Genomic DNA, 25196 nt, shown 5'->3' on the forward strand with positions numbered 1-25196 from the left:
AGGCGCTCCGAGGGGAGGGGGGAGGGGTTAGACGGAGTCTGGAGGAAATGCTACATTCAAATTCATGCTAGTTTTCCGTGACTACCAACCCTAGCTTTAAATGTGATTTAATTTATGTGTGTTTGTGTAATGTCATGGCAAATTAAAATTATGTGGAAAATAACTTTTAATTTGGGAAGTTAGGGAAGTTTTTACAGAAATTAAGTGTTTGCTCTGTCAAGGTTTAGTGATGTCATCTGAGTCATGATGTCACCTGAGTCCTGAAACCTCTGCTGTTACCGTGTTTCTAATAAAACAAACAAACAGTGAGATTTATCATTCATTTATTTGAGCGTCAAATCAAAACTGTTCCCACTTGTGATGTCACAGCTTGTTAAATACTATCTTTTGCCCTCTCCTTCTTCTTCCTCCTTTTTTTCCTAAGCTTGTGTCCTCCTCCCCTTCTCCTTGTCTCCTCCGTTTCATATCCTTCCTCCACCCTCTTCATACTCCTTCCACCATATACTGTATGCTTCCCTCTCCTCTTCTCTCCTTACTCGCTATTCTTTTCTCCCTCTCCTGTCCTTCCCTCCTTTCTTTACCCCTTTCTCCTCCCTAATCCTCCCCTTGTCTCCCTCCTTCTTCCTTCACTCAACCACCCTTCACTTCTCAATCTGCTCCCTTTTTCCTCTTCTCCCTCCTCATCTTCCTGCTTCTCTTTCCTTTTCTTCCTCTCCCTTCTCCTTCTTCTCTCTGTACTCCCTTCTTCTCATCCCCCAATCTTCTTTACCCCTCTCTTTCTTTCATTCCTCCCCCTCTTCTCTCATTCCTCCTTACCCTCCTCTCCTTTTCTCCTTTAACACCTCCTTCCCCCCACTTTTCCCCCTTCTACTCTTCCTATCCTCTCTTCTTCCCTCTCCTGTCTTTTTCTCTCCCTCCTCTCCCTCCTCTGCTCTTCTCTCTCATTTCCTCCCTTATACACTTCCTTCCTTCCCTATCTTCCTCCTATACCTCCCTCTCTTCTCACATCTCCACTCTTAATCAACCCTCCCCCTTTTCAACTTTTTACTGCCGTCCTCTGTTGTATTCCTCCTCATCAACCCTCTCTTCTCCTCTACCTGCTTCTTCTTCTGCTCTCTCCCTCTTCACTCTTTGCTCCAAGTATCCTTCATTACTCCCCTGATCCCTTCCCTTCCTGTCCCCCTTGCTCCTCTCATTTCCTTCTGCCTCCTGCTTTCCTTTTTTCTCTTCTTCCTCTCTTCTTCCTCTCTTTTCTCTCTCATCTCTTCCATCCCTCCTCTCTCCCCCTCCATCCTGCTGTATTGTGATGCTGGTCTGTTTAGCTGGACCTGCCTCTCCTCCGGTTGCCATGGTTACCACCATCATATTTTCTGGTTTCCCTGGTAACGGACAGGGACTCGCACACTGCTCTTTCTCTCCTCGGTCATTAAACTGAGCATCTGATCAGGTGTTGATTTTTTTTTTTTTTTATCTGGGAGTGTGATCAATAACATCGCTGACGTCATTCCACATCCTTTTTCTGGGGGAAGTCGCTGAAGGGAGAGAAAAAAACTGCTGATCAGCCAATCTGCAGCTCCACTGTCTCTCTGCGGGTTTTGTTTCCCTCCATCCCTCTCTACTGCTCCCCTCTTCACCTCCTCCTCTGCTCCTCTTCTTCTCCTCCGCTCCGCAGCAGCGATGCTCCCGCCGGGCCTGGCCGGTCTCGGAGCTCTGTCCGCGGGCTGGAAGTAGATCTGCAGGTCGGTGCGGGTCGCGTCTCTCCGTCATGGTGCAGAAATCCCGGAACGGCGGGGTGTTCCCCGGAGCTCAGGCCGACCAGAAGAAGCTAAAGGTCGGCTTTGTGGGGTTGGAGGCCGGGGGAACAGAGTCCAGCCGGGACGGAGCTTTGCTCATAGCAGGTAAACAACAGCTGGCGGCTCGTGTGCGTTAATTACCGGAGACCGTTAACGGGAGGAATGTGGCACGTAGCTGGTTTTGTGTATGCGTCTGTATGGGCATGTTGGTGTGTGTGTGCGCTTGTTGTCTGATATGCTGAGTGTGAGTCTTTGTGTTTGTGTGATTTGTTCATGATGCTGCTCAGATATGATGATCTCATGAAAGGTGAGGTCCTGATTCTGATCTCAGGTCAGATCACAGATCTGCTGAAAACATCTCAATCTGAGCTGCAGGTTTGGTACAATGTGTTCAAACAATTACATTTAAGTTTATCAGTTCAGACTAGAGCAGAAATATGAATGGTTGATGGCTTTATTTGCTGGTGACATGACATGTTTACAAACATAATGTACCTTAAAATGAACATTCATATATTTTATATTTACGCCCTGATGAATCTTCTTCTGCTTTTTCACAGAGTGAAAATATCAAATAATTTGCTGAGTGTGAATAAAATAAATGATTAAAGTAAAAGATTCACAACAGTTCATCAAACAGAACGTTGTCAGTGATCACATTGTGGATGTTCAATAAAGTTGTGACTTCCTGTCACCTGTGCTCTCAGGTGGGGAGGAGGGGCCTCGGCGTCAACGCAGCAGCGTCTCAGGAGGAAAGAAACCTCCGAAGAGAAACGCCCTCTACAGGCGTCTGCAGAACTTCCTGTATAACGTGCTGGAGAGGCCGCGAGGATGGGCCTTCATCTACCACGCATACGTGTAAATACACACTTGCTAATACACCTGTCTGTCTGTACACCTCTCCGTACACCTGCTAAATACACCTGTCTGACTACTTACGTGTCTATCAGTACACCTGTCTATTTACCCATCTATCTATACACCTGTACACATGTGTGCATGCCTCGCAACCCGTCTACCTGTCTATTCACCTGTCTGACTACCTGTCAGTCTATCTGTCACTACACCCACTTGTCTAACTATGCACCTGGCCATTTTACCTACCTATCTATCTACCTGTATATCGTCTTGTCTGTGTACCTGTCTATTCACTTGTCTGTCTCACTATTTGTACACACACCTTTGTGTCTTTCTGTCTATTAACCTGTCCGTCTACCTGTTTAACAATCCTATTCCAAAGTCTTGACGTTGTGTAAAATGTTGATCAAACAGAATTCAGTGGTTTGAAAATCATTTAAAGTCTATATTTATTGGAAGAAGTGCAAAGATAATATAGCAAATATTGAAAATGTAAAATGTTATAGTTTTACATAAAATTATTGCTAATTTTAAATTTGATGTCGGCAACATGTTTCAAAAAAAGGGTTAACCCTGACCTGGACTCTTCTGCTACAGAGCCATGCTGTTGTAATACCTGCAGAATGTGGTTTATCATTGTCTTGTTGAAATATGTGAGGTCTTCCTGAAAAAGTCATTGTCTGGATGGCAGCACATGTTGCTCATAAACTTGTATATATTGTTCAGCATTAATGGAGCCTCCACAGATGTGTAAGCTACCCATGCCATGGACTCTTACGATCCCCTTACCATCAGGGATGCTGGCTTTGAACTGTGAGCAGATAACAAGCCAGGTGGTCCCTCTCCTCTTTGGAGAGAGGGAACATTTTGATTTCCACTACAGAGTCATATCTGTTTTTAATGAGGCGACTTCCACTACAGAGTCTGAGGGCCTGAAGATCAGGTCCATCCAGTCTTGGTTTTGGTCCTGTCCCTGTTGTACAGAGATGTCTTCAGACTCTCTTAATCTTTTAATGATATTATGTACTGTAGATGATGTAATCCACTCATTCTTTGTCATTTTACTCTGAGGAACATTGTTCTGAAACTGTTGAACTATTTGCTCTAACAGTCTCTCACAAAGTGGTGAACCTCTTCCCATATTTCCTTCTGAGAAACTCAGCCTCTCTGGAGTGTCCTTTTTATAACCAGTTATTTTATTCACCTGTTGATCATTGACCTCATTAGTTGGGAGATGTTGTATTTTTTCAGCATTACTCAACTTTTTATCTGTTTTGTTGTTCCTGAACCGACTGTTTGAAAGGTGTTGCTTCATCAAATTTTAAATGAGAAAATATTTGTATTGTTTTAACATCGAATAAGATGTCTTTTCACTATTTTCCATTAAATATAGACTTTAAATGATGCATGTAAAGTTAGCATTTCGTTCAGACAATCGCTTGGTTGGATCATATAAAAAAGGTATGAATCCTGGAGGGTCGTTAACAAGACACTGCAGTCTTTAAATTGTCTTCTGTCTGCAAGCATCCAGTTACTCTTGTCTGAACTTCAACGTGGAGGTGAAAATGACCTTTGCCGTCTCATCTAAAAGCTTCCTGACTCCACTTGAAACTCTAACCTAAAGACTTATGATTAACATTAGCTGGATTGATAGTTAACTGTAGCCTGCTCTGAGTTGGGTTTACAGTAACAGCTGAGGATCTCTAAATAGAGACGACTCTTGGATCAGGTGTCACGGGCTAAACCTTCCCTCTGAAACACAGATCTGAGGTCAGTTTTCAGAAACCTGAGCCCGAAGCAGAAACAGATTGTGTGTTTTTAATGACTGTTCTCTGTTCAGGTTCCTGCTGGTGTTCTCCTGTCTGGTTCTGTCTGTGTTCTCCACCATCAAAGAGTACGAGAAGAGTTCAGAGGACGCTCTGTACATCCTGGTAAAACTACATGACATTCATCTGCAAATCAGAGAGGGAATGCTGAAGTCTGAACGCGGTCTATAGATAAAACTGTCTCTGAGTTTATTAAGATTTAAACTTTCACTTTAAATCAGGACAAGTTTAACTTGACTATCTGCACAACGAATACACCGGAAATCCCACAGCAGCTGAGATCAAATCAGACAAGCAATTAAATATAGTAAACAAGCGATGAAAGCATACAAATATAGGTCAGAGAAGGACAAAAGTACCATGAAGAGTATGATATTAAAACAAACTGTGCAGTGATGTACACTGAGAAGAGGTTACTCAGAGTTATAGCACAGCAGATTGCAGCGATCTGTCGACTCATGTTTGAACAGCAGAAACCTCTGAGGTGCTGCTGAATCAGCAAAATCAATGTTTTTTATTGATTTTACGTTGCTGCGCCGGCTGGCTGGACAAACAGAGCAGACAAGGACATCTCCATTGAGAGAAACAGAAACTATCTGATGTTGACTCACGCCGCAGCTAAGACTGAGTGAAACTCTGAGGCGTGAAAACACATCAGGCTGGAGCAGGCGTGGGCTGATGTACACAAACAGGAATGAGTATAATGTGTTTACCCTTCCTGTCAACTTTACCTTCTAACATTTAAGTATCACACAGGTGGTGTGTTTCTGTTTACAAACAACTTTTTTATCTGTTTCAATCTCGTGTATTTCGTTGTTGATGGTGTTGATGTTTTTGTGCAACAGGAAGTGGTGACCATCGTGGTGTTTGGGGTGGAGTACATGGTGAGGATCTGGGCCGCAGGATGTTGTTGTCGGTACAGAGGATGGAGAGGACGACTCAAGTTCGCCAGGAAGCCTTTCTGTGTCATCGGTGAGTCTGATGAATTTAACAACATTTACAGATGTACATTAACGATATATTTATTTACTGTTAGACTGGTGACTGATGAATTTAACAACATGTCAGAATCTTTTACCGGTTTCTGTCTTTCTCTTTGTCCTGTCTCTCTCTCTCTCTGATCTGAATCTCTCTCTAACCTGTCTTTCCCGCTAACCTGCCTGTCTCTCTTACCTGTCTATAACCTTATGAACTCCTGCCTTTCTCTCAGTCTGACTCATCTGTCTTTCACATTCTCCATGACCTGTCTGTTTCCCTCTGACCCCCCCCCCTCCTCTCTCTCTGACATGTCTGCCTCTCTAACCCTGTCTGTCTCTTACCTGTCTGTCTCCCTCTCTCTCACCTGTTTGTATGTCTCTCACCCTGTCTCTCTCTCTGACCCTGTCGCTCCTTCTCAGACCTCTCACTTTTCTCCCTTACCTGTTTGTCTATCTGAACCGTCTTTCTTCTTATTTATTTCCCTAACCCGTCTCTCTCTCTGACCCCTCCGACACTCTTTTTGACCTGTCTCTCTCCTTAACTGTCTGTCTCTCTGATCTCTCAATTTACCATTCTCTCTCTCCGACCCGTCATCCTCTAAACTCTATGTGTCTCTCACCTGTCTCACAGACATCATGGTGTTGATTGCGTCAATCTCAGTGTTGGCTGCGGGTACTCAGGGGAACGTCTTTGCCACCTCGGCCATCAGGTCGCTTCGTTTCCTCCAGATTCTGAGGATGATCCGGATGGACCGCCGGGGGGGGACATGGAAGCTGCTTGGGTCAGTCGTCTACGCCCACAGCAAGGTAACTTGGGAAATACATGCCTATCTGTCTTAAACTGATGTTTGACTCCTGACATGCCATGCTTACCATCGAACATTTCAGTCATTGCTGATTCTTTCACTTCAGCTTGTGGTGGGTCTCAGTTTCACTGTAAACAGTAGGTTTCACAGAGGCATCGCTCTGGTTTCTGTCGGCGGTATGAACCTGAAACAGAAACTGATGTTCTTGTGATTTTTTGTAAGTAAGGGGTCTTAAGTTTGCTGAAATAACAACATCATGATGCAGATTAGTCAAAAGTCAAAAGTCAAGCTTTGTCAGGTCTGTCCTCAAGAGGAGAAGAAAACTACTTTTACAATGTTTGTTTGTTGAATGGAGGTCTGTGAAAAAGGATGACAGACACTGATGTTTTCAAGTCTGATCTTCTTCACAGAATTCTGAGATCAAAGACAGAATTCTGGAGACCCTGAGAAACAGATTCAACGTGTTTATGCAGAATCTGTAATTACAGGTTAGTTGTAGCTGATAGTAAAAAGCTTTGTCAGGTCTGTCCTAAAGAGGAGAAAAAAAACTACTTTTACAATGTTTGTTTGTTGAATGGAGGTGGAATCCATAACTTCTGACGTGTTCCAGGAAGTCAGGAAATCTAAACGCTGATTGTCTTTAGTGACACAGCATCAAGCAGATTTGTGTCTCAGGTTTGTCTTAAATAACACCCAAACCCAGAAGATAGTGATAGTGTCAGGTGTCTGATGAGCGGGCTAATGAAAAGAGCTGAGGCAGCAGTTTTCAGATGTGTCAGGATCATTGTTATCATTTCTATTGACCACACACCTAGGATTTTGTCTTTAAGTCTTAAGTTGCTTTGACTTTCCTCCCTCATAGAAGACAGTCGGTCTCTGTGTGTGTGTCACTGTGTTTGACTGTGTTTCAGTGTGTCAGCAGTATAGGCTTATTTGTATCTTCTTCCCTGCAGAGAGCTCGACATCTGAACCTTGATCAATCACAGTTATTGATTTCTGCTCCATCCTGCCTCACTTTCTGGGTCTAACTTCTGTTCATGGCTCTGTATGATCGAGTTCCAGCTTTATTGGATTTATAGATAGCACTTTGAATCATTTATATAGCACTTTCCTTCATTCGTATATTACACCTGATTTGATTTATGTATCATTGATAGGGCACTTACAGAAGAAGACAGGTGTTTACCACAGAGCCTCAGACCTATTGTAGGAATGTATTTGGGTCCAATCCAATCCATAAACACTCTCGTAGTGCACATTGTTTTCTTAATTGTCCCTCTAAATGTTATTGAAGGTTTAATGCGGATTACTTTGGAGGAAAGTCAGTGAAAGTCAAGACTCTGGTGTGTTTGGGGTCATTGCCCTGCAGCAGTGTAAAAAGAGAAGTGTGTCTTTAGATAATAACGGGATGCCTCCCCTTGGTCAGTGCTCACACTGACCAACTGACCTGCTCACACAGTTCAGTGCAGGCATCCGAGGACCTATTTTACAGTCTGTTTGTAATTCATGTAGATTGGATTTCACCAATCAGTAGTACCAAGAATTGTGCCTCATTTCCCCCAGTCTTAAAAAAAACGTCCTGAATAGTTTCAAGCACAATCATGTCCATAAAGTTCTGCATCTCTGCGCCGTTTGCTCTTGTTTTGCATCTTCCTGGGGAGATGAGCTGTCAGTATCTCCTCTCTCTGCGGCACAGAGCTTTGCTGTGCGCTCTCTTCCTTACAGAGCTCTGATCTGTCCACTTAAAGATGATGAGCAGGGTGGGATGGGACACTTCCTATCAGTTCATTATGAAGTTGAGTCATGACAGATGAAAGCCTCCTCCCTGTATCGAGCCAGCGAGAGCAAATCAGTCCAATATAAAAGAACCAGTTGTGTATAACGCCTCCACACTATCTCCATGCATATGCAAAAGTGTCCCTGACAGCCACAGTCTGATTTAAGTCCTGATTATAACAATAATAGTAATGTCAAAGTGATATTAACAGACTTTATGTACAGATATAATAATTTTAGGTCATCCAGAAGTGGAATTGTTGTCATGATCTCTTTTAGAGTTTGAGCGAGACATCCCTCGAAAATACTGTGATGTAGCGCCGGTGTTTGTGAATAAGATATCTTAAGCATTGAAGCTTGTTTGCATAGAAAGAGGCCAATTTGGCGCACAGAGACGCTATTTGTTCTGCAGCACAGTTAGAGGTCTGTTTAACCCTTTGTGTTCTCTGTAGAAGTAGACGATACCTCTTTTGTCTCATTTACAGGTTTAGTGAGCACAGAAGCTGCAGAGGTCCTCCGGTTTATAAACTGAACTGTTATCCCCTCCCCTGTTGGCCTCCTTACATGCAGTCCATTGTTTCTCCAACCTGATTGTCTTACCTGGACTCCCCTCCTGAGTGGTGGTTTAGAAACTGTTATCTGTCCTCTGAGATCACCACAAGCTGCCTTCGGACAGTACCTTTGCTAAATGGAGACGTGTATTCTTCACTGAGCAGATTCTGTTCCTGTGATGACGTTGCCTTTCCATTTCTCATTGCGATGTTTTGATCCCCTGATGATGCAGCCATTTTAGTTCTACCTGAGTGTGCTTTTGGATCCAGTTTGTAAAGGGTTCAAAGGTCAACCTACTACCCATTAAAAAACCTTAAGTGTGCACGTTTTTCCGCTGAGAGACTCCTGACACATATCTTAGTTCTGATGCTAGCTACACTTCCACAAACACACAGCTGCTTAATAAGCAAATATCATATGGACAACTTCAAACACAGCCATCTCCATGACAGGTGAGCTCTGTCTGAAAGTTGAGCTACTGTACGGGTGCTCTTTTTCTCTTCTGCTGTCTTCTTTTTTGCTTTTTCCTTGGAGGCCTCTGTGTTAGATAGCCCAAGTTCTCAAAACAACTCAGTTGCAAATAAACGTATAATTATTTACAGATTCTACATAAGAATCTAGAATATGTACTCTGTGGTCTGGGTGGTCAGGAAAGCGCTTTTTTGTGGTACATTTGTAGTCTTAGTAGTATTGATCAATTTGGTGTCAGCAGGCTTTGGTATCTTTAATAAAAACAGTCTGCATTTTGTGTTGAGCGTCGCCAGCCTGTCTGAGAAAGAAGAGGCTGACGTTGATTTTATTAAAAACTTTAAGCCCCTATAAAGTATCCTGCAGCTGGAAGTCAGGGTGAAGAAATCTACTTAAAACCAGTTGATGAAGTCCATCAAGTTTCATCTGAATTCTGCTTTAATGGAATAAATACAACCCAAAAGTTCAAGTTCACTCCATCAGCCCAATAAAAAGGCTTAAATCATACACTCCTTTGTATTTGTATGTTTCTGAATCTGTCATTCTCAGTATTTCCAGGTTGATGTGAAAATATTAGGGAGTCTTCTTTGTTCTATGACTTTTTGACCCCACTGTATAGAAATGTACACATATACAAGTATATAATCTGCATGCATAACAGGTTTCATAATCCTTCTCTGTCTGTTGTTATTTTTATCTCTCTGTCTCTCATTCTCTGTAGGAGCTGATCACCGCCTGGTACATCGGCTTCCTGTGTCTCATTCTTGCCAGTTTCCTCGTTTATTTGGCAGAAAAGGAGGACAATGAACAATTTGAGACTTATGCAGATGCCCTCTGGTGGGGACTGGTAAGATTTAACACAATAATAGCGTCTCATATCTCTCCGTCAAGTTTGAAACAGAAGATCCACAAACTTATGAAAGTAAAATCTCATTTAGTCGGAAAGCAAAGTGAAACTTTAAAGGACTGCTGCTCTGTGGAGCTCTGTATATCTGGACACTAATTCTTCAGTGATGGGATAATCTGATTGGTTATTATCTGTCTCTGTCAGATCACCTTAACAACCATTGGGTATGGAGACAAGTTCCCCATCACCTGGAACGGACGTCTGCTGGCAGCCACCTTCACACTGATCGGAGTTTCATTCTTCGCTCTGCCTGCTGTGAGTCATTTCAATATCTACACAATTTCACCTGAATCAGATTCACCTGGTTCGCCAAGCTCACCCCTCTCTCTCTCTCTCTCTCTCTCTCTCTCTCTCTCTCTCTCTCTCTCTCTCTCACTATGTCTGTCTCTTAGGGGATCTTGGGTTCTGGCTTTGCTCTGAAGGTTCAGGAGCAGCACAGACAGAAACACTTTGAGAAAAGGAGGAACCCAGCAGCTGGACTCATACAGGTAAAGAACAGACGCTGATGAATCCACTTGAACTGTTAGCCCAGCAGTTAAAGCGTGTGCCCCATGTACAGAGGTCATAGATATTGTTGGTACAACTCTGGTCCAGGAGTTTGCCGCAACGTGTTCCCTCACTCTCTTCTCCTCACATCTCCTGTTTCTCTTCCGCTGTCCGATCTAATAAAGACAAAAACGCTCCATAATATGACCCTAAAAAAAAACTCAGTGAAGGGCCGAACTTCAGAAGTTGGCTGAAAATCATCAAGATTCAAGTTTCCATCAGTACTAGAGTATTGCAGTGATAGTGGTCTGTAAATCTACAGATACCCTGCAAACAGGGGCTGCTAACTTCCCCTTTGACATACTGCCGTGCTTTAAGAAAATGGTAACAAAAAACATGTCAGATTTTGTAGCTGTTTTCATGGAAACATCGTCTCCTCTGTCCCTGCAGGCGGCGTGGAGGGTTTATGCCACAAATCTGGCCCGAACTGATCTCAACTCAACCTGGGATTATTACGAGAGGACCGTCTCTGTCCCCATGTACAGGTGAGACTCCACCTATCAGAGCACATAGGTTTAAAATCTTCTAATGATCAGGATGGTTTTTTTAACAGTAACCCTCAACATGTTTGTCTTCAGGTTGATCCCGCCTCTCAATCAGCTGGATTTGTTGAGGAACCTGAAGAACAAATCTGGACTGTCATTCAGGTCTGAGAAGTTTGATCCGTGCCGTCACTTCACAGTGAAACACGTAAAAAAATACACTAACATTCAATTAGACAGAATCAGCTGTGAAACCATTCTTCTGTTTTTTATTTGTCTGCAGGAAGGACGCCCAGCCTGAACCATCCCCCAGGTCAGAGTCCAGTACTGGATCTTATAAACAAGTCCTGACTTGACTGACTTAATTTAAGCAGAGTCTGTTCAGTAGTGGCTTTATTAAAACCCAGAATCGGTTTATTTTAGAGTCATGCTACAATCACTGTCACATAAGATTTTGTCCAACATGTGGAAGACAATCCAGGACTTAACAGGACAACGCAGAAAACCAGCACAGCCCTGTGGGGCTCAACAGGAGAGTCAGCTAGGCCCAGTTAGTTTTGACCTCAGTTTCCATGAAGGTTTCACAAGAGTGACGGGTGGATCGACTTTACCCCCTTTGGACCCATCATGTACCTTTGCCAGCTGTCTAAACGGCATGCCCACTTAAGCCCATGTGTTACTTCTTGGATGCCCATGTGGGTCCAAATATAAGTGCACTCAAAGAAACACTCTAGAGGTGCCGGTTTGGCCTAGTGGTTGAGTCATGCACCCCATGTACAGAGGCTATAGTCCTCAGGTGGGTGGCCTGGTATCTTGATCTATCCACTGTCCTATCCTCTCTAAATAAAGGCATAGAAAAGCTCAAGAAATAACTATTCATCCATCCATCCATCCATCCATCCATCCATCCATCCATCCATCCATCCATCCATCCATCCATCCATCCATCCATCCATCCATCTGTCCATTATCTTGACTGCTTATCCCCTTTGGGGGGGATGACCCAGACACCTTGTAATGGACCCTTGCTATCATCCGGTGTCTCCAACAGTAAGACCATGTAATCAAACTGACCAGCTTCAGTTCCGATAAACTATAAAAAAAGAAAATTGTTGGGAAAAGGGCACTTAAGACCTTTCTCCTCTGTCAGTTTGCTGTCATCGTCATGCAGGATCCCAAAACTTTAAAGATTATTTTAAACCTTCCTTTCCGTGTGTCTTCTTGTCTATTGTCCCAGCAGTCAGAAGGTCAGTCTGAAAGAGAGGGTCTTCTCATCTCCTCGGAGTTCAGGAACCAAAGGGAAAGGCTCCCCTCAGCACGGTGGGTGTTAAAATAACCAGCAAGTACAGAGCAGGATCAACAGTTAAAATCCTGCTGTGTCCAGTCCTTTAAATTGTTTTCTCTTCCCTTCCTCCTACCTGTCTCTAGTGGTTCCCGCAGCTGTCCCTGCTGGTACTCCATCCGTGGGTCCCAGTCAAGGAGTTCCTGGGAGCATGGGGGGCGTACAGGCCTTGCGGCGGTCCCCCAGCATGGAGCCAAGTCTCGAGGACAGTCCCAGCAAGGTACCAAAGAGTTGGAGCTTTGGAGAACGGAGCAGAACCAGACAGGCCTTCAGGATCCGAGGAGCAGCTTCACGCCAAAACTCTGAAGGTGACAAAGGCTTAGCCAGACCAATCAGAGAAGTCCAAACTCAGACAGGCAGAGCTTTAACATCCAAAACAACTGAGGGGGCCTGTCCTCTCATGACGTGGTCCACAATCAGAGTTCAACACATCTGCAAAAACTCATGTTCTGGTGTTTCTAACACTATCACTACCTTCAAATCTAGAAGCTGCATTCAATATTTCCTCTGTCTGTAACACAACACATCCAGAGGAGCAAGGAAACCCTCAGTTTTACCTTTTTGGTTTCCTGCATAGTGTTCAATACTTTTGAAGACTCACAACAAGTCCGATACAATTAAGGAAGCCTTTATTTATGTACTTTTATCTGGTTAAAGAAATATACGACCTGTGCATCAACGCCATCAAATAAGCTAAACTTCTTCAAGCGCTACACTTCAAGCAGGAGTTCTTTTCAAGGTCATGGTGCAGGCTAAACAGGTGAGTCTGCAAAAAAACTACATGGAGTTGCAGCTTGTTCCATTAATTTCTAGCCATGACATGGAACTATTTGGATTCTATTTTAAAGTCTAAATGTCTTAGGTCCAAAGTTCTTCTGGCTTTGGAGAGTAATACCATCTGTGCAGGGAACTTTAAGGGGGGAGATTATCTACCCTGGAACTAAATTTAGATGTCAAAACACTCAGAATTCATCAAAAGGTCAGTAGTTCCTGGGGAAAGTTCCTGCAGTTGAAAAGCACCTTTTGATCTCCATTTGTTATACATTGGATGTCAAAAAAAGCTTATATTAAAGACACAAATCACAATTTAAATTTAAAGGCTGCAAAGCTGGCTAAAGAGAGTATTGGTTGTTGAACAGGACATAATTGTTAGAAAGAGAGATTCACATTAATGAGAACAAACATTTTTATTTTTTCTGTTTAACTGTGATTTATTAAAGCACAAAATAATGTGCCAACATTTCTGCCCTGGAGGATGTGCCTGATTTTGAATTCAGCTGACGCACACACTTCGTTCTGCTGTGCCTGCTGTTTGGGACCTCTCTGCTTTGTGTGTGTTTGTGTGTGTTTGTGTGTGTTTGTGTGTGTTTGTGTGTGTGTGTGTGTGTGTGTGTGTGTGTGTGTGTGTGTGTGTGTGTGTGTGTGTGTGTGTGTGTGTGTGTGTGTGTGTGTGTGTTTGTGTGCGATGCTCAACCCTGCTGCAGACCTGCAGCTTTTAAGCATCAACTTAAAAAGTGAGTGGAAAAACAGACACAGCAATGTAACTGGGTCACTACATTTATTTTCAGATTCACTTGACAGTGTATCTGTGCATATTTACACATTAATGACTCTACTGGACCATAGAGAATATAGCATTATTTACATATTCACCACAGGAAGCTGGAATCTGCTGAGTGTGCTGCAGTTTTAAATCTCCTCCGTCATGTGAAACAAAATGTGGAACAATGAACCATCAGCAGTTACAGTTATCCCAAAAGGGCTGACTGAGCCAACGGCAATAACAGTTACTTCATAATTAGTGCCTGGAGGCCTATACACTTGTGGCCATGATAATTTGTATACAGGCAAGGTAGATTCATTTATTTAAAGATCAAATTGAAAGTTATTTATGTAACAGAAAGGAGAAATGTGTATGGTTGTGTAGACTTGCACTTACCATAGGCAGCAGGTTAAAATACCACTTGCACACTACTCATTAGGAGGAATATTCTTGTACACATATCCCAGCATGTTATCAGTCCTACAGCTAATTCATGCAGAGCCACAATTTCAACTTCCAGTTTTGTCACGAGCTACATCAAAATGCATGAGAAGCTTTATTCACATTATTTCAGGGAGCTTCATGGACATACCAGCTTCTTGCATGTGTCTGGCACGGCATCAGACTGAGTTCATGAGCGCAGACAATTTTGATTTTCTTCTTAGCTTGAGTGTAGATGCACTATAAATCCATTGCAGAGGTTTGGTGAGTCTGTGGGTGGCAGAGGCGGCACTGTTCAGCAGTGGGATCCTGTAGCTCTCCTGGCTGGCTCGCCAATATGGTTAGCTTTTTTTTCTGCATAGTTTTTTGAATGCAAGATGCTTTTTAAGGACTAAGAGCTCCCTAGTACAATCAACTTTAAGCTAATCTGACTGCTGTAGGTCTGAAGCAAGGTCCTCTGAACCCCATTTCATGTACTCAAACAGGACTTCAAACACTGAGCTCAAAATAACACAAATAGATGGTACTCTTCTTCATTATACATCACAATTTTTTTTACTGTTTCTTAAGATGAACTGTACAAACAAAGCTGAACTGTCTTGAGAACTTACCCAACACAGAGGCCCCCAATAGAACTGAGTAATAGCTACAAAGCAGAGGACAGAGTTGGGATAGAAAAGACAAAGGAGGCAGAAGCTGCCCCAAAGCTGCCTTTTTATAATGTAACTGTTTCATCTATACCCTTTTAGCTTTACGTCACAGCTAGTCCCAGTCATGCCCAATGTTCCTGAAAAAGAAGACAAGCCTGTCTCCTTATGACTGCATGTCTCCTAACTGTCCTTCTGGCTTCTCATGGTTATTATTACAGGGTCCCCAGGTCTCCTTTGGTTTGTATATGAGCAGCTAACAGTCCAGCCATGTTTTAGACCTGATTGTTATTCTACACCCGCTTAAAGCCACCTTGACTTCTATTTCTTATCAGCCTTGGTTTGTCCTCTGGTTTTGTTGAAGGCTTGGCTTGTCTCTTCTTTCATGCAAACAAGAGACTCACCTCTGAGTTCAACGAGTTCTGAACAAAGACCAAATGTAGCCACATGACACAGTTAGCAATCTTTTTAGCTCACAGGTGCTGATGAGAGCTGGGAAAACATTTCTCCCTCTACAAAACATCTTTCACAGTAAAAATACAAAGAAAACATTAAGCAAAGTTTTTGTCCCAAAACTGGATATGGTCCTGAGAGGACACATGACAACGCTCATCGTTTGACTGGTTTTAAATGGTTTCTGCTTCCTTTTTTTTTTTTTGCCTTACATGGTTATTTTACCAGTTCTGGGAACTGTTTTGCCTCCTAGGCATAGCTGCAATATGAAACCTGAAAACTAGAAGTTATTCTTTTAGTTGTATGTCTTTGTCTGTCGAAGTTTCTGTGCCAAGTTAAGATACAAATTATCCTTGCTTCCAGTGTTTTGCTAAGCTAGGCTAATTGTTTCCCTATGCCTCCATTGTTTGCGCTAAACTGCTAGGCTAACTATTTCCACTGCTTCGAGTGTTTGTGCTATGCTATGCTAAAAGATTTTCCTTAATTTCAGTTAATGCTAGGAGAGTCTGGTTGTTTTCCCCCTGCTTGCATTGTTTGAGCTAATCATGGCTACCTGCTTCTCCTTGCTTCCAGCACTTGTTCTCAGCTAAGCTAACAGCTCTTACCTGAATATTTATTTGTGCTAATCTAGTTGAATAGTTTTTTCCTCCCTCTATTGATGTGCTCAGCTACTCCAAACATTTCCCCCTGCTTTCAGACTTTGTGCTAAGCTAAGCCAGGCTAAAAGCATTTCATCTGACATTGACATGAAAACAAGTTGATGTTATAAAAAGTTTGGTGAGTTTGTTGCTTCTCTTTCATTGGTGTTGGTGAAGAGGATAAAACCCTGATGGTGACGTTGATAAGTAGAATGTAATCTGCCTCTGATGAAGGTTTGTCTCCTCTCTCCTCCTCCTCCTCCTCCTCCTGTAGTGCTGATAGAGATGCAGGATGAAGAGTTCAAACAGAAGGGCTCCCCAGGTCAGCACACATACACCAACACATACACACTAACACAATTTATTTTCTAACCAGTTTTAGAAAATACATATAAATCAGGCAATTTGTGTGCAGCTAACTAGCTGGCTAACCATTAGCTTTTGATTTGTCCCTGTTTTGTTCTTGTTTCACACTCAAGTGATTTTATTTTGAAATCTTGGCCTCATATTGATTAATTCTGAAGCAGTTATTAGTCTGTTTGTGGTGAGTCTCAGTTTTGTGTAAATAGTAAGTTCTACAGAAGCTTCGCTCTGGCATCTTTCAGCGGTATGAACCTGAAACAGACTGATTTTCTTTTCTAACATCATGATGCAGAATAGTCAAAAGTCAAAAGTCAAGCTTTGTCAGGTCTGTCCCCAAGAAGAGAAGAAAACTACATTTACAATGTTTGTTTGTTGAATGGAAGTGGGATCCATCTTTTCTGATGCATTCCAGGAAGTCAGGAAATCTAAACACTGATTGTCTTTAGTGACACAGCATCAAACAGATTTGTGTCTCAGTGTGAATGTTTGATCTAGAACAGATTGTTAGCTGCTCTTCATACAGATATCTGTTTATAGAGAGAAAGAAATCCTCCTCAGATTACCATCCGTGGGAGCTGGGATGCCATTACGCTGGATTGTGTTCCTCCGGCTTTTGCTCTCCATACAGACTGTTTTTCCTACATACATGAAAGCAAATACCACAATGAACACATACCAGGACCTGCCTATAGATCTACTCCTCTCTAACTGTAGTCTTTAAATACAGAATAAATCAACACGAGCAGGAACATACAAAGTATAGTCTCAGCACCAGAGGACGGTTCTTCTAGATGCACAGCGAATGTGTGACACACATATTCAGATGGCCATAGTTGGACATGTCTCAACTTCTCCACCTGTCCCTGGTCCACCTGCTGTTATATAATACATTTTATGTAACCTGTTAAGTAGTCTGCCGCTGCTCAACCTATTTCAGGTAGGGGGCTGAATGTCACAGTCCTTCAGCCAGTGTGTTGCTGTTACAGATGCCAGCCTACCTGGTGAAGACCTGGTTGACGACAACAAGAGCTGCCACTGTGAGTTCGTCCCTCAGGATCTGACCCCGGGGTTAAAGGTCACCATCAGAGCCATCTGGTACGGAGAGTTTGAGTTCAGTTTCATTCAGAAAACCATTTTGTTTTATCATCGTTCATCGCTTTACTCACTGTTGATTTGCTGGTTATATGCACTGAATTCATTCTGCTTTTTATTCACGTTATTTTTTTGTTTTTTTTTGGTTTATTTTTCGCTCACCCCAGGGTCAAAGGTCATCATCAGCTGTTGGGTAAGACCAGTCAGTCTGAGCTCCAGTAGATTCACTGTTTTTTGTTGTTTCACAGTTTTTTTGTTGTTTGCCACTAAAACCGCTCTACCATGAGAGACATTCATTCATTTATTCTTATTCTTATTCTTATTCTTATTCTTATTCTTATTCTTATTCTTATTCTTATTAGTAGTAGTAGTATTATTGTTGATGTTCTTGTTGTTGATTTCCTTGTTGCTGTTGGTTTACATCCTATAGTCGTCGTACAGCTCCTCCTCTGTTGGTGATTTTGTCAAAGTTTCAGCAAGTATTAGCAATATTGTCAATCAATGCAAATCCCAGTCCCTCAACAAGTTTTAGCACCGATAACAGTGTATGTCAAAAAGTGTAGCATTACATTTTTTGCCAGTGGGTCTGCGTTTCCTGGTCTTGGTTTGGGATCTTTGTAACAACCAACCAGTCTTTTATCACTGGTCCTGGTCCTGGATAAGAGACTTAAATGCAGACTAATGCAGACTGCTTTGTCAAGGGGTTAGACTTCAGTACCACAGCTTCATCAGTCAAACCCTCTCCCTCAGACTCTGGCTCCATTGGTGTCACTAGCACAAGATGTCAGTTTTTTTTTGGCTTCACTTTATCCAACCCCAATTCCCCAAAAGTTGGGATGCTGTTACTCTGAAAGGTGGGACAGGGTCGTATTTACCATTGTGTTCATCAGCTCTTCTTTAAGCAACACTCTGTAAACGTTGGTGAACCCAGGAGACCGGTTTCTGGAGTTTAAAGTGAAATGTTGTCCCATTCTTCCTGTCAGAGGATTTCAGCTGCTCAACAGTTCAGGGTCTCCTTTGTCGTGTTTGTAGTTTCATGATGTTCCAAATTTTTTCAATGGATGACAAGTCAGGACTGCAGGCAGGCCAGCTTAGGAACTGGACTCCTCTACTACAGAGCCATGCTGTTGTAATACTTGCAGAATGTAGTTTGGCATTGTCTTGTTGAAATATGTAAGGTCTTCCTGAAGACGTCATTGTCTGGATGGCAGCGTATTTTGCTCCTAAACTTGTATATATTGTTCAGCATTAATGGAGCCTTCACAGATGTTTAAGCTACCCATGCCATGGACTCCCCCCCATACCATCAGGGATGCTGGCTTTGAACTGTGAGCTGATAACAAGCCAAGTGGTCCCTCTCCTCTTTAGAGCGGAGGACACAGCGTCCATGATTTCCAAAAAGAATGTCAGATTTGATTAATCAGACCACAGGACAGATTTCCACTTCCACTCAGTCCATCTTAAACGAACTCAGGTCCAGAGAAGTCTCCAGTGTTTCTGGATCATGTTTAGGTAAAATATCAATGGTGGAGGGATACAACAATATGGTGGTTATTCTATTAACCTCCTGTTTCACATAGAAGTCATGGCATATATAGTAACAGTTCTTCAAATATTCAACATCGGTCATTTCGCAGAATCTATGGGGTTGACTTCCGCTTGATCTCCTGTGTTCAGAGGATTTACTTAGTCCTCAGATCTATGACACTTTTTGATTGTCAAAGACTGAAAAATGGAACCATCTTTGTGTTGGTCTATCCAGTTCGTCTGTTGATCCAGCTCCTCCTTGACAATCCAGAGGTACTTCCATCACTGATAGGATTGATCATCTCTCCAATATGTTTGAGATTTTTCCTAAGGATCCCTCTGGTGCTTCCTCAGTCAAAAACCTCCTCAGGAAGGATCCTGTTCAAAAGTTGCACCACCTTATTTGACTCTTTTCAGCTCAAACAAGCAGTTGATTTTCCTGATTTTCCTCTGAGGTCCTCACCCTGTCTTTAGGGTCTAAACACCCAGCTAAGAAGTGCAGACCCACTGTCAGGAGACGTGTTTGTGTGAATGAATCTAGTATACAGAGAGCGGTCTGACCTAGAGTCACCAAATGAATCCTGTTTGTGCCAGAGACCACCTGAGCCGCCATTTGAAGTCTGGTAACAGCAGTCGTCCTGTTCTGTCTCTCTCTCAGTATTATGCGTTTCATGGTGTCAAAGAGGAAGTTTAAAGAAAGCCTTCGTCCCTATGATGTCATGGACGTGATTGAACAGTATTCAGCTGGACACCTGGACATGCTGGCTCGTATCAAGAACCTGCAGTCAAGGTAACAGAAACTTACACACTGGTATGTATGTTTTAGTTGTCTTTAGGATCTCCCGATATACTCCTTGCTGGAGGAACAGTCTATTAATGTACTGCAGGAGGTCACAGTCTTCAGACTCAGACTTTTTGTGTTTTGATGGGCAGGGTGGATCAGATAGTTGGCAGAGGAACACCAATAGCAGACAAAGACCGTCCCAAAGCAGCCAATGAGGAGCTTCCAGAGGACCCGAGCATGATGGGACGACTGGGGAAGGTGGAGAAGCAGGTGATCTACTGGAATCAAGATTAGCCCTGAATGCTCATGGGCTCCAAAGCTGCTGATTTTTGTGATGCAGCTTTAAATTTGATTGCTCCTCTGCTGATCTTTTGTCCCCCAGGTCCTGTCTATGGAAAGGAAGTTGGACTTCCTTGTTAACATCTACATCCAGCGGATGGGAATTCCTCAGGCTGAGACTGATGCCTACTTTGGATCCAAGGAGCCGGATCCGGCCCCACCCTACCACAGTCCAGTGAATCAGCTGGAGAAGAGCCAGTCCATCTCCAAGATCATGCAGTCAGTGTCTACCTGGGTTACAGTTTGTTTCTGACATTTTGTTTACCTTGTTCCCGATGTTGTTGTTGTTGTTGTTGTGCAGATGCTTTCTTTTGGTCAAGGATGTTTCTGATGTGTGTTGTGCAGGGTGTTGCCTGGTGAACACGTTGAAAAGAGTTGCAGCATGACAAAGATGGTCCGCTCCAGCAGCTCTACTGGACACAGGAACTACAACACCCCTACCTGTCCACCCTCCACCTCCTGGCAGCCAATCAGCTCTCAGCTATGCCAACAGGCTCCTCATCCTCCCCAGCGAAGTCATGGTAACACCCCGAGTCCAGTGGGGGATGGGTCTCTTGTACGACTCCCACCTCCTCCGGCCGGAGAGAGGCACAGCGGGAATAGATCAAACCGGCACAGCACAGGAGACCGAGGGGGAGGAGAAAGGGGAGGAGAAGGGGCCAATGGAACTGCAGGAGGAGGTGTAGAGGAGGTGAAGCCGGACAGCGAGACCTCCATCTCCATCCCATCTGTAGACCATGAGGAGCTTGAGCACTCCTTCAGTGGCTTTTCCATCTCTCAGTCCAGAGAGAACCTGGACTTTCTCAACAACAGCTTCTACTCATCTTCTGCCAACATGGGAGACCACAGAGGAGGAGGAGGAGGAGGAGGAGGAGGAGGAGGAGGAGGAGGAGGAGGAGGAGGAGGAGGAGGAGGAGGTGTTGCCCGCTGTGCCACTGTGCGGCCCTTCATTGCAGAGGGGGAGTCAGACTCTGACTCAGAGCTCTGTGCTCCCTCACCTCACACCGATCGGGCCTGGACTGGAACCCAGTAGAGAGTGAGCCAGAACAGAACCAGCAAAACACGATAATTATAATGTGATTTAAAAAACTACGAAACTGGGGAGAGAATCAGGTACTAGATGACTGATGGAGATTTAAACACCAGCCGAGGTTATGGACTGAAGCATCATGGGGACTGTGGGAAGAGACAAAGCAGTGGATGGAATTCACACTGTTTTTATTCATGTGAAAGTTTGAACATGCACAGCAAATGTTTGTCTTCACTGTCACTGACTCGCTCACTGCTTGGACATGCTCATCTGTGACGAGTCCTCCACAACGTCTGCTCACCTCTGACTGCTGAGATATAACATCTGACTGGTCGACTTCAACACCATGCTCACCTGTGACAGGTCCACATCAGGGACCATGTGACACTTGACCGGTCCAGTGCAGCTTTACAGCTTGTTTGTTGATTCAATGTTAAAGAAGAAAGCAACTGCTTCACATAACCACGGCAAACTCTTTACATGTTACATTATGTTTTTAAAAGTTAACACAAAGCATCATAACAACAACATGAAGAGTAGACTGCCAATCGCAGAGCAAACATGTAGAGTTTTTGTCTGTATATTCTGTCAAGCGTTAAAACACTGTAAGATAAAAAACTGGAACTTTATCAGGCAACGTACTGAGGGAGGATTTTATGAAGAATGGACTGTGGTCGCCAATATCATGAAGGTTTGTGTCTCATTTGCCCTCACTCTCTGCTCTATCTCAAGGTTTGATTCACAAAGCAGTTTGCTCCAGTTTTACATTTTTATTTACAGAGTGGAGATGAGCTGCCTCATCTCCACTCTGTGCTGCGCAGAGCTGTACTGCGCGCTGTCATCTTATAAGGGCACTGAATTCTATCCACACGTGATGTCGAATGTAAGGAGAAACTTCTCACCAATTTATTGTGGTGTCAATCTTTAACAGTGACACAGATTAAAATGTCACTGTTTATAACCAGCTTTCTTCCCAGAGCGAGCTAGCCAAAAGCAGCTAATCCAGATTTAACAAAAACACCCAAACACTCAGCCTTGTGTAACAGCACAGCACATATGTGCACAAGTTGAGCCTGTAACATCAACAGACTTTATGCACATGTATATTATTTCTAGTTATCCAGAGTTTGAGATATTGTTTTGATCACTGAAAAGTTTGAGTGTAATAACACTGATACTCAGTTACCACCAGCTCCCAACAGACGGTACATTTTTCACTTTAACTGCGTGAGGTTGTTAGAGCCAGTGTTTGTGAATGAGGTGTTATTTGCAGTGAGGATCATTTGAAAAGAAAAGGGTCTACTTTTCTTCAAATGAATGTGTATTAGCTCATTCAAATTTATGCAAATGACACTGGTGAACAATTTGTGGAGCATTAACCCTTTGCATGCTTTGTGAATTAGACGTTGTCTTTTGGGCTCAAATGCACACGATAAGAAGTCGCAGAAGCTGCGCAATCTTTTTGTGAATCAAGTCCTAAGCTTTCAGAAAGGGAGACAGCAGAGGAAAAGGGTGTGATGTTTTTACCCCACCTGACCTCTTCTTGAAATTGTATTTGGGGACTGGAAGGAAAAGTTTAGATGAAGCCTGGATGAAGAAAATATCTGCTTGTGCTTACACGTGCAGCATAGAGCAACAGCAGGGACAGGGCTCAAAGCAGGAGCCCATAGATGGGCGCAGACTAAACCAAATACCTGCATCACTTTTTTTTTAGAAAATAAATTATATATAGAGGCTTTTTTGACCAGGTAGAGTCAAGCTGAAGGCTAATTTGATTTCTGTTGCTAACACGTGTGATTAAAAATGTCACTATGACTCCGACTTAAACCGGTTGTGACGGATTGTCTTGCTATTTTATTCCTCATTAATCCTAGTGTTAGAGGTATGGGCTAGTTGGCTGCTGCTCTAACGTATTTTATTTTGTTTTTCAACAGTATATTTCACTTTTACAGAGATAAATCTTTCAGAGTGAGTACCTACTTATGGCTATGGTTGTCTCAGGTAAATCTCCCCAACCCCTTAAACTACAGATCAGGACATAGCCATTGACCTTAGCTGTAGTGCTGACAGCACCTCAGACTATCCCCAACACAGTGGTTGTTTTTATCCCAAACGAGTATTATATGTACGTTACCTGTTACCCCACAAAGTAGTGTAGTTAGCTTAGCTTCAAGCTTTGGTAAAATTGATTTACAACGTAGGTAGTTAGCTTGTTGACACGAAATGCTAATATTGATACACAGTTGATTTTATTCAAATCACTTAGCTGTCAAGTACACACTTACTCACTATATATTATCCCTCTTTTTACCCAGCTACAAGCTAAAAACAAAGATGTTTTGTTGATTTAAAAATGTTTTATTTGTAAAGCTTAAAAAGATATTCCCTCTGATTCCTCGGCCCGTAACGCCTCCAGCGACAGATTCTTATCAGCCTCCTTGTGGGACGAATTAGCATTACACCAACATTTAATATCACACTAAAGATCAAACCTGATCCTGCTTATTTATTGTAATCCACATTAAAGAGAACATTTCCATTGAAGGTAACATTAGACGAGGTGACCGAGACTTCTGAAGGAATATTGATATTGACATTTCTGTCCTCATTCAGCTCTCCTCCTTCTTTTTAATGTTGAATCACCTTTAAACATAGATGCTGCCGTTGTCTGGATCACAGGACAGGATGCTGCTCCACTTTTCCCTTTCAGAGATGGTTGGGGTCCAGTAGCTCCTCAGGCGGCTCTGAGTTGGTTGAGTGGTTTATTAAGGTTGGTTCGTGTTTGTTTTCTATCCGATATCTTGTACAATTCAGCATACAGCAACAGGAATGTAAACAACACAATAAAGAGTCTGCTGACCAAAAAAAGAAGCAGATCTGTCGAGCAGGACGGAGTAGGGAGTATCAGAGTCACTTCAGGAAACTCAAATACGACAAACTTACCAAAATAATCGTCTCAATCTCAGCCTGAGGTCTTTACTTCTGTCTTTACTAAACGTTTAATGTGTTCGACCAGCATTGAAGCTAAGTGTTATGTTTGTGCTGAACAGGTCATTATTGTTAAGCCCCACCCACAGAATCCACCAATATGAGGTTAAAGGTGAAACTTAATGAAGATGATTAGTTTGTGCGTTACTGTTAAATGAGCTGTGTGTGCGTCTAATGAGCTGATCTTCTTATCATCAATGTGTGATGATCCGATCCGAGCTGTTTGAGGAACTGATGACCTGTTAACTTTTTTTAACACAATCATTTGAACAAAATCGCTCATCTACTGTCTCTATGGTGTTATGTTTCATCTGTCCATCCACATGTCCAACATTCAGACCCATCCTGGAATGATGTCTGAATAACTTCTGATCACACGCGCCGCTCTCTGTCCGTTCACACAAAAATTTAGTTGCATTCGCTTCAAAATGTTTTAAATGTGTTTGAGAAAATCGGTACGACTACATCTTATTTCTGTGTCACACAAACTGTATCTGTCCATAACGTTGCCTGTTGATTGTATTTAAATATTGATTAAAGATCTTTAACCAGAACATGAAACACCTTTCTGTTTCTCTATTACTGCTTTAGATCATTTATTGATGAACAAACGCTGCTTCAGGTGCGTCTCTTTCACCATCTCTACTGAGGGAAACATTTCTTATTCAAGCCCACTTACACAGTTTTTAAGAAGACTGACATTAACCAGTTTAACATGGTAGTGCAAAATTGAATATTGTATTTTCCTTCATTTTACACCTGGACGACAGAGTAGTCAATTTGTATTTGAATGATGTTATGTTAGATCTAAAGTGCTAAATTTTCAATCCTGAGTGTAGACCAGGATCTTAGCTGACATTATTTTTAAAGTCATGTTGAAAAACGAACACATTCACAACAACAATAACCGCTTTTTCACATGGGTATTTAGGCGATGAATCAGTCGGAGTTATTATTTCACAGGGGCAGCTTTTACTTTTCTTCTGTTTTTTAAAGTTATATTTTTGGGCAATTTTAC

At 42.7% G+C, this 25196-nt stretch overlaps 1 protein-coding gene across 3 annotated transcripts; it reads left to right on the forward strand.

Annotated features, from left to right (window-relative positions):
• Positions 1–1406: 1406 nt before the first annotated feature.
• Positions 1407–24732, forward strand: LOC117817810 (potassium voltage-gated channel subfamily KQT member 2-like). 3 transcript variants are annotated; one of them, XM_034690573.1, is made up of 19 exons: positions 1407–1898; positions 2501–2651; positions 4492–4582; positions 5323–5449; positions 6086–6261; positions 9778–9903; positions 10108–10218; positions 10356–10451; positions 10900–10994; positions 11088–11156; positions 11275–11304; positions 12232–12311; positions 12420–12641; positions 16330–16377; positions 17405–17513; positions 19696–19827; positions 19971–20091; positions 20204–20379; positions 20506–24732. In XM_034690573.1, exons 1-19 carry the CDS (start codon positions 1766–1768, stop codon positions 21191–21193), a joined length of 2781 nt encoding a protein of 926 aa, XP_034546464.1. In that variant the 5' UTR covers positions 1407–1765; the 3' UTR covers positions 21194–24732. The 3 variants fall into 3 exon arrangements, with proteins under 3 accessions (XP_034546464.1, XP_034546470.1, XP_034546479.1); XM_034690579.1 differs by lacking the exon at positions 16330–16377 and having other exon boundaries at positions 1419–1898; positions 12229–12311; XM_034690588.1 differs by lacking the exon at positions 16330–16377 and having other exon boundaries at positions 1419–1898.
• Positions 24733–25196: the final 464 nt, after the last annotated feature.

The sequence above is a fragment of the Notolabrus celidotus genome, chromosome 1, assembly GCF_009762535.1.
Source record: "Notolabrus celidotus isolate fNotCel1 chromosome 1, fNotCel1.pri, whole genome shotgun sequence".
NCBI classification, from domain to species: domain Eukaryota; kingdom Metazoa; phylum Chordata; class Actinopteri; order Labriformes; family Labridae; genus Notolabrus; species Notolabrus celidotus.

Coding starts and splice junctions, on each gene's coding strand:
- LOC117817810 (XM_034690573.1), top strand. CDS start 1,766: ATGGTGCAGAAATCCCGGAACGGCGGGGTGTTCCCCGGAGCTCAGGCC. Junction 10,219..10,355: donor CATTCTTCGCTCTGCCTGCT/GTGAGTCATTTC, acceptor TCTGTCTCTTAG/GGGATCTTGGGTTCTGGCTT. Junction 10,452..10,899: donor CAGCAGCTGGACTCATACAG/GTAAAGAACAGA, acceptor CTGTCCCTGCAG/GCGGCGTGGAGGGTTTATGC.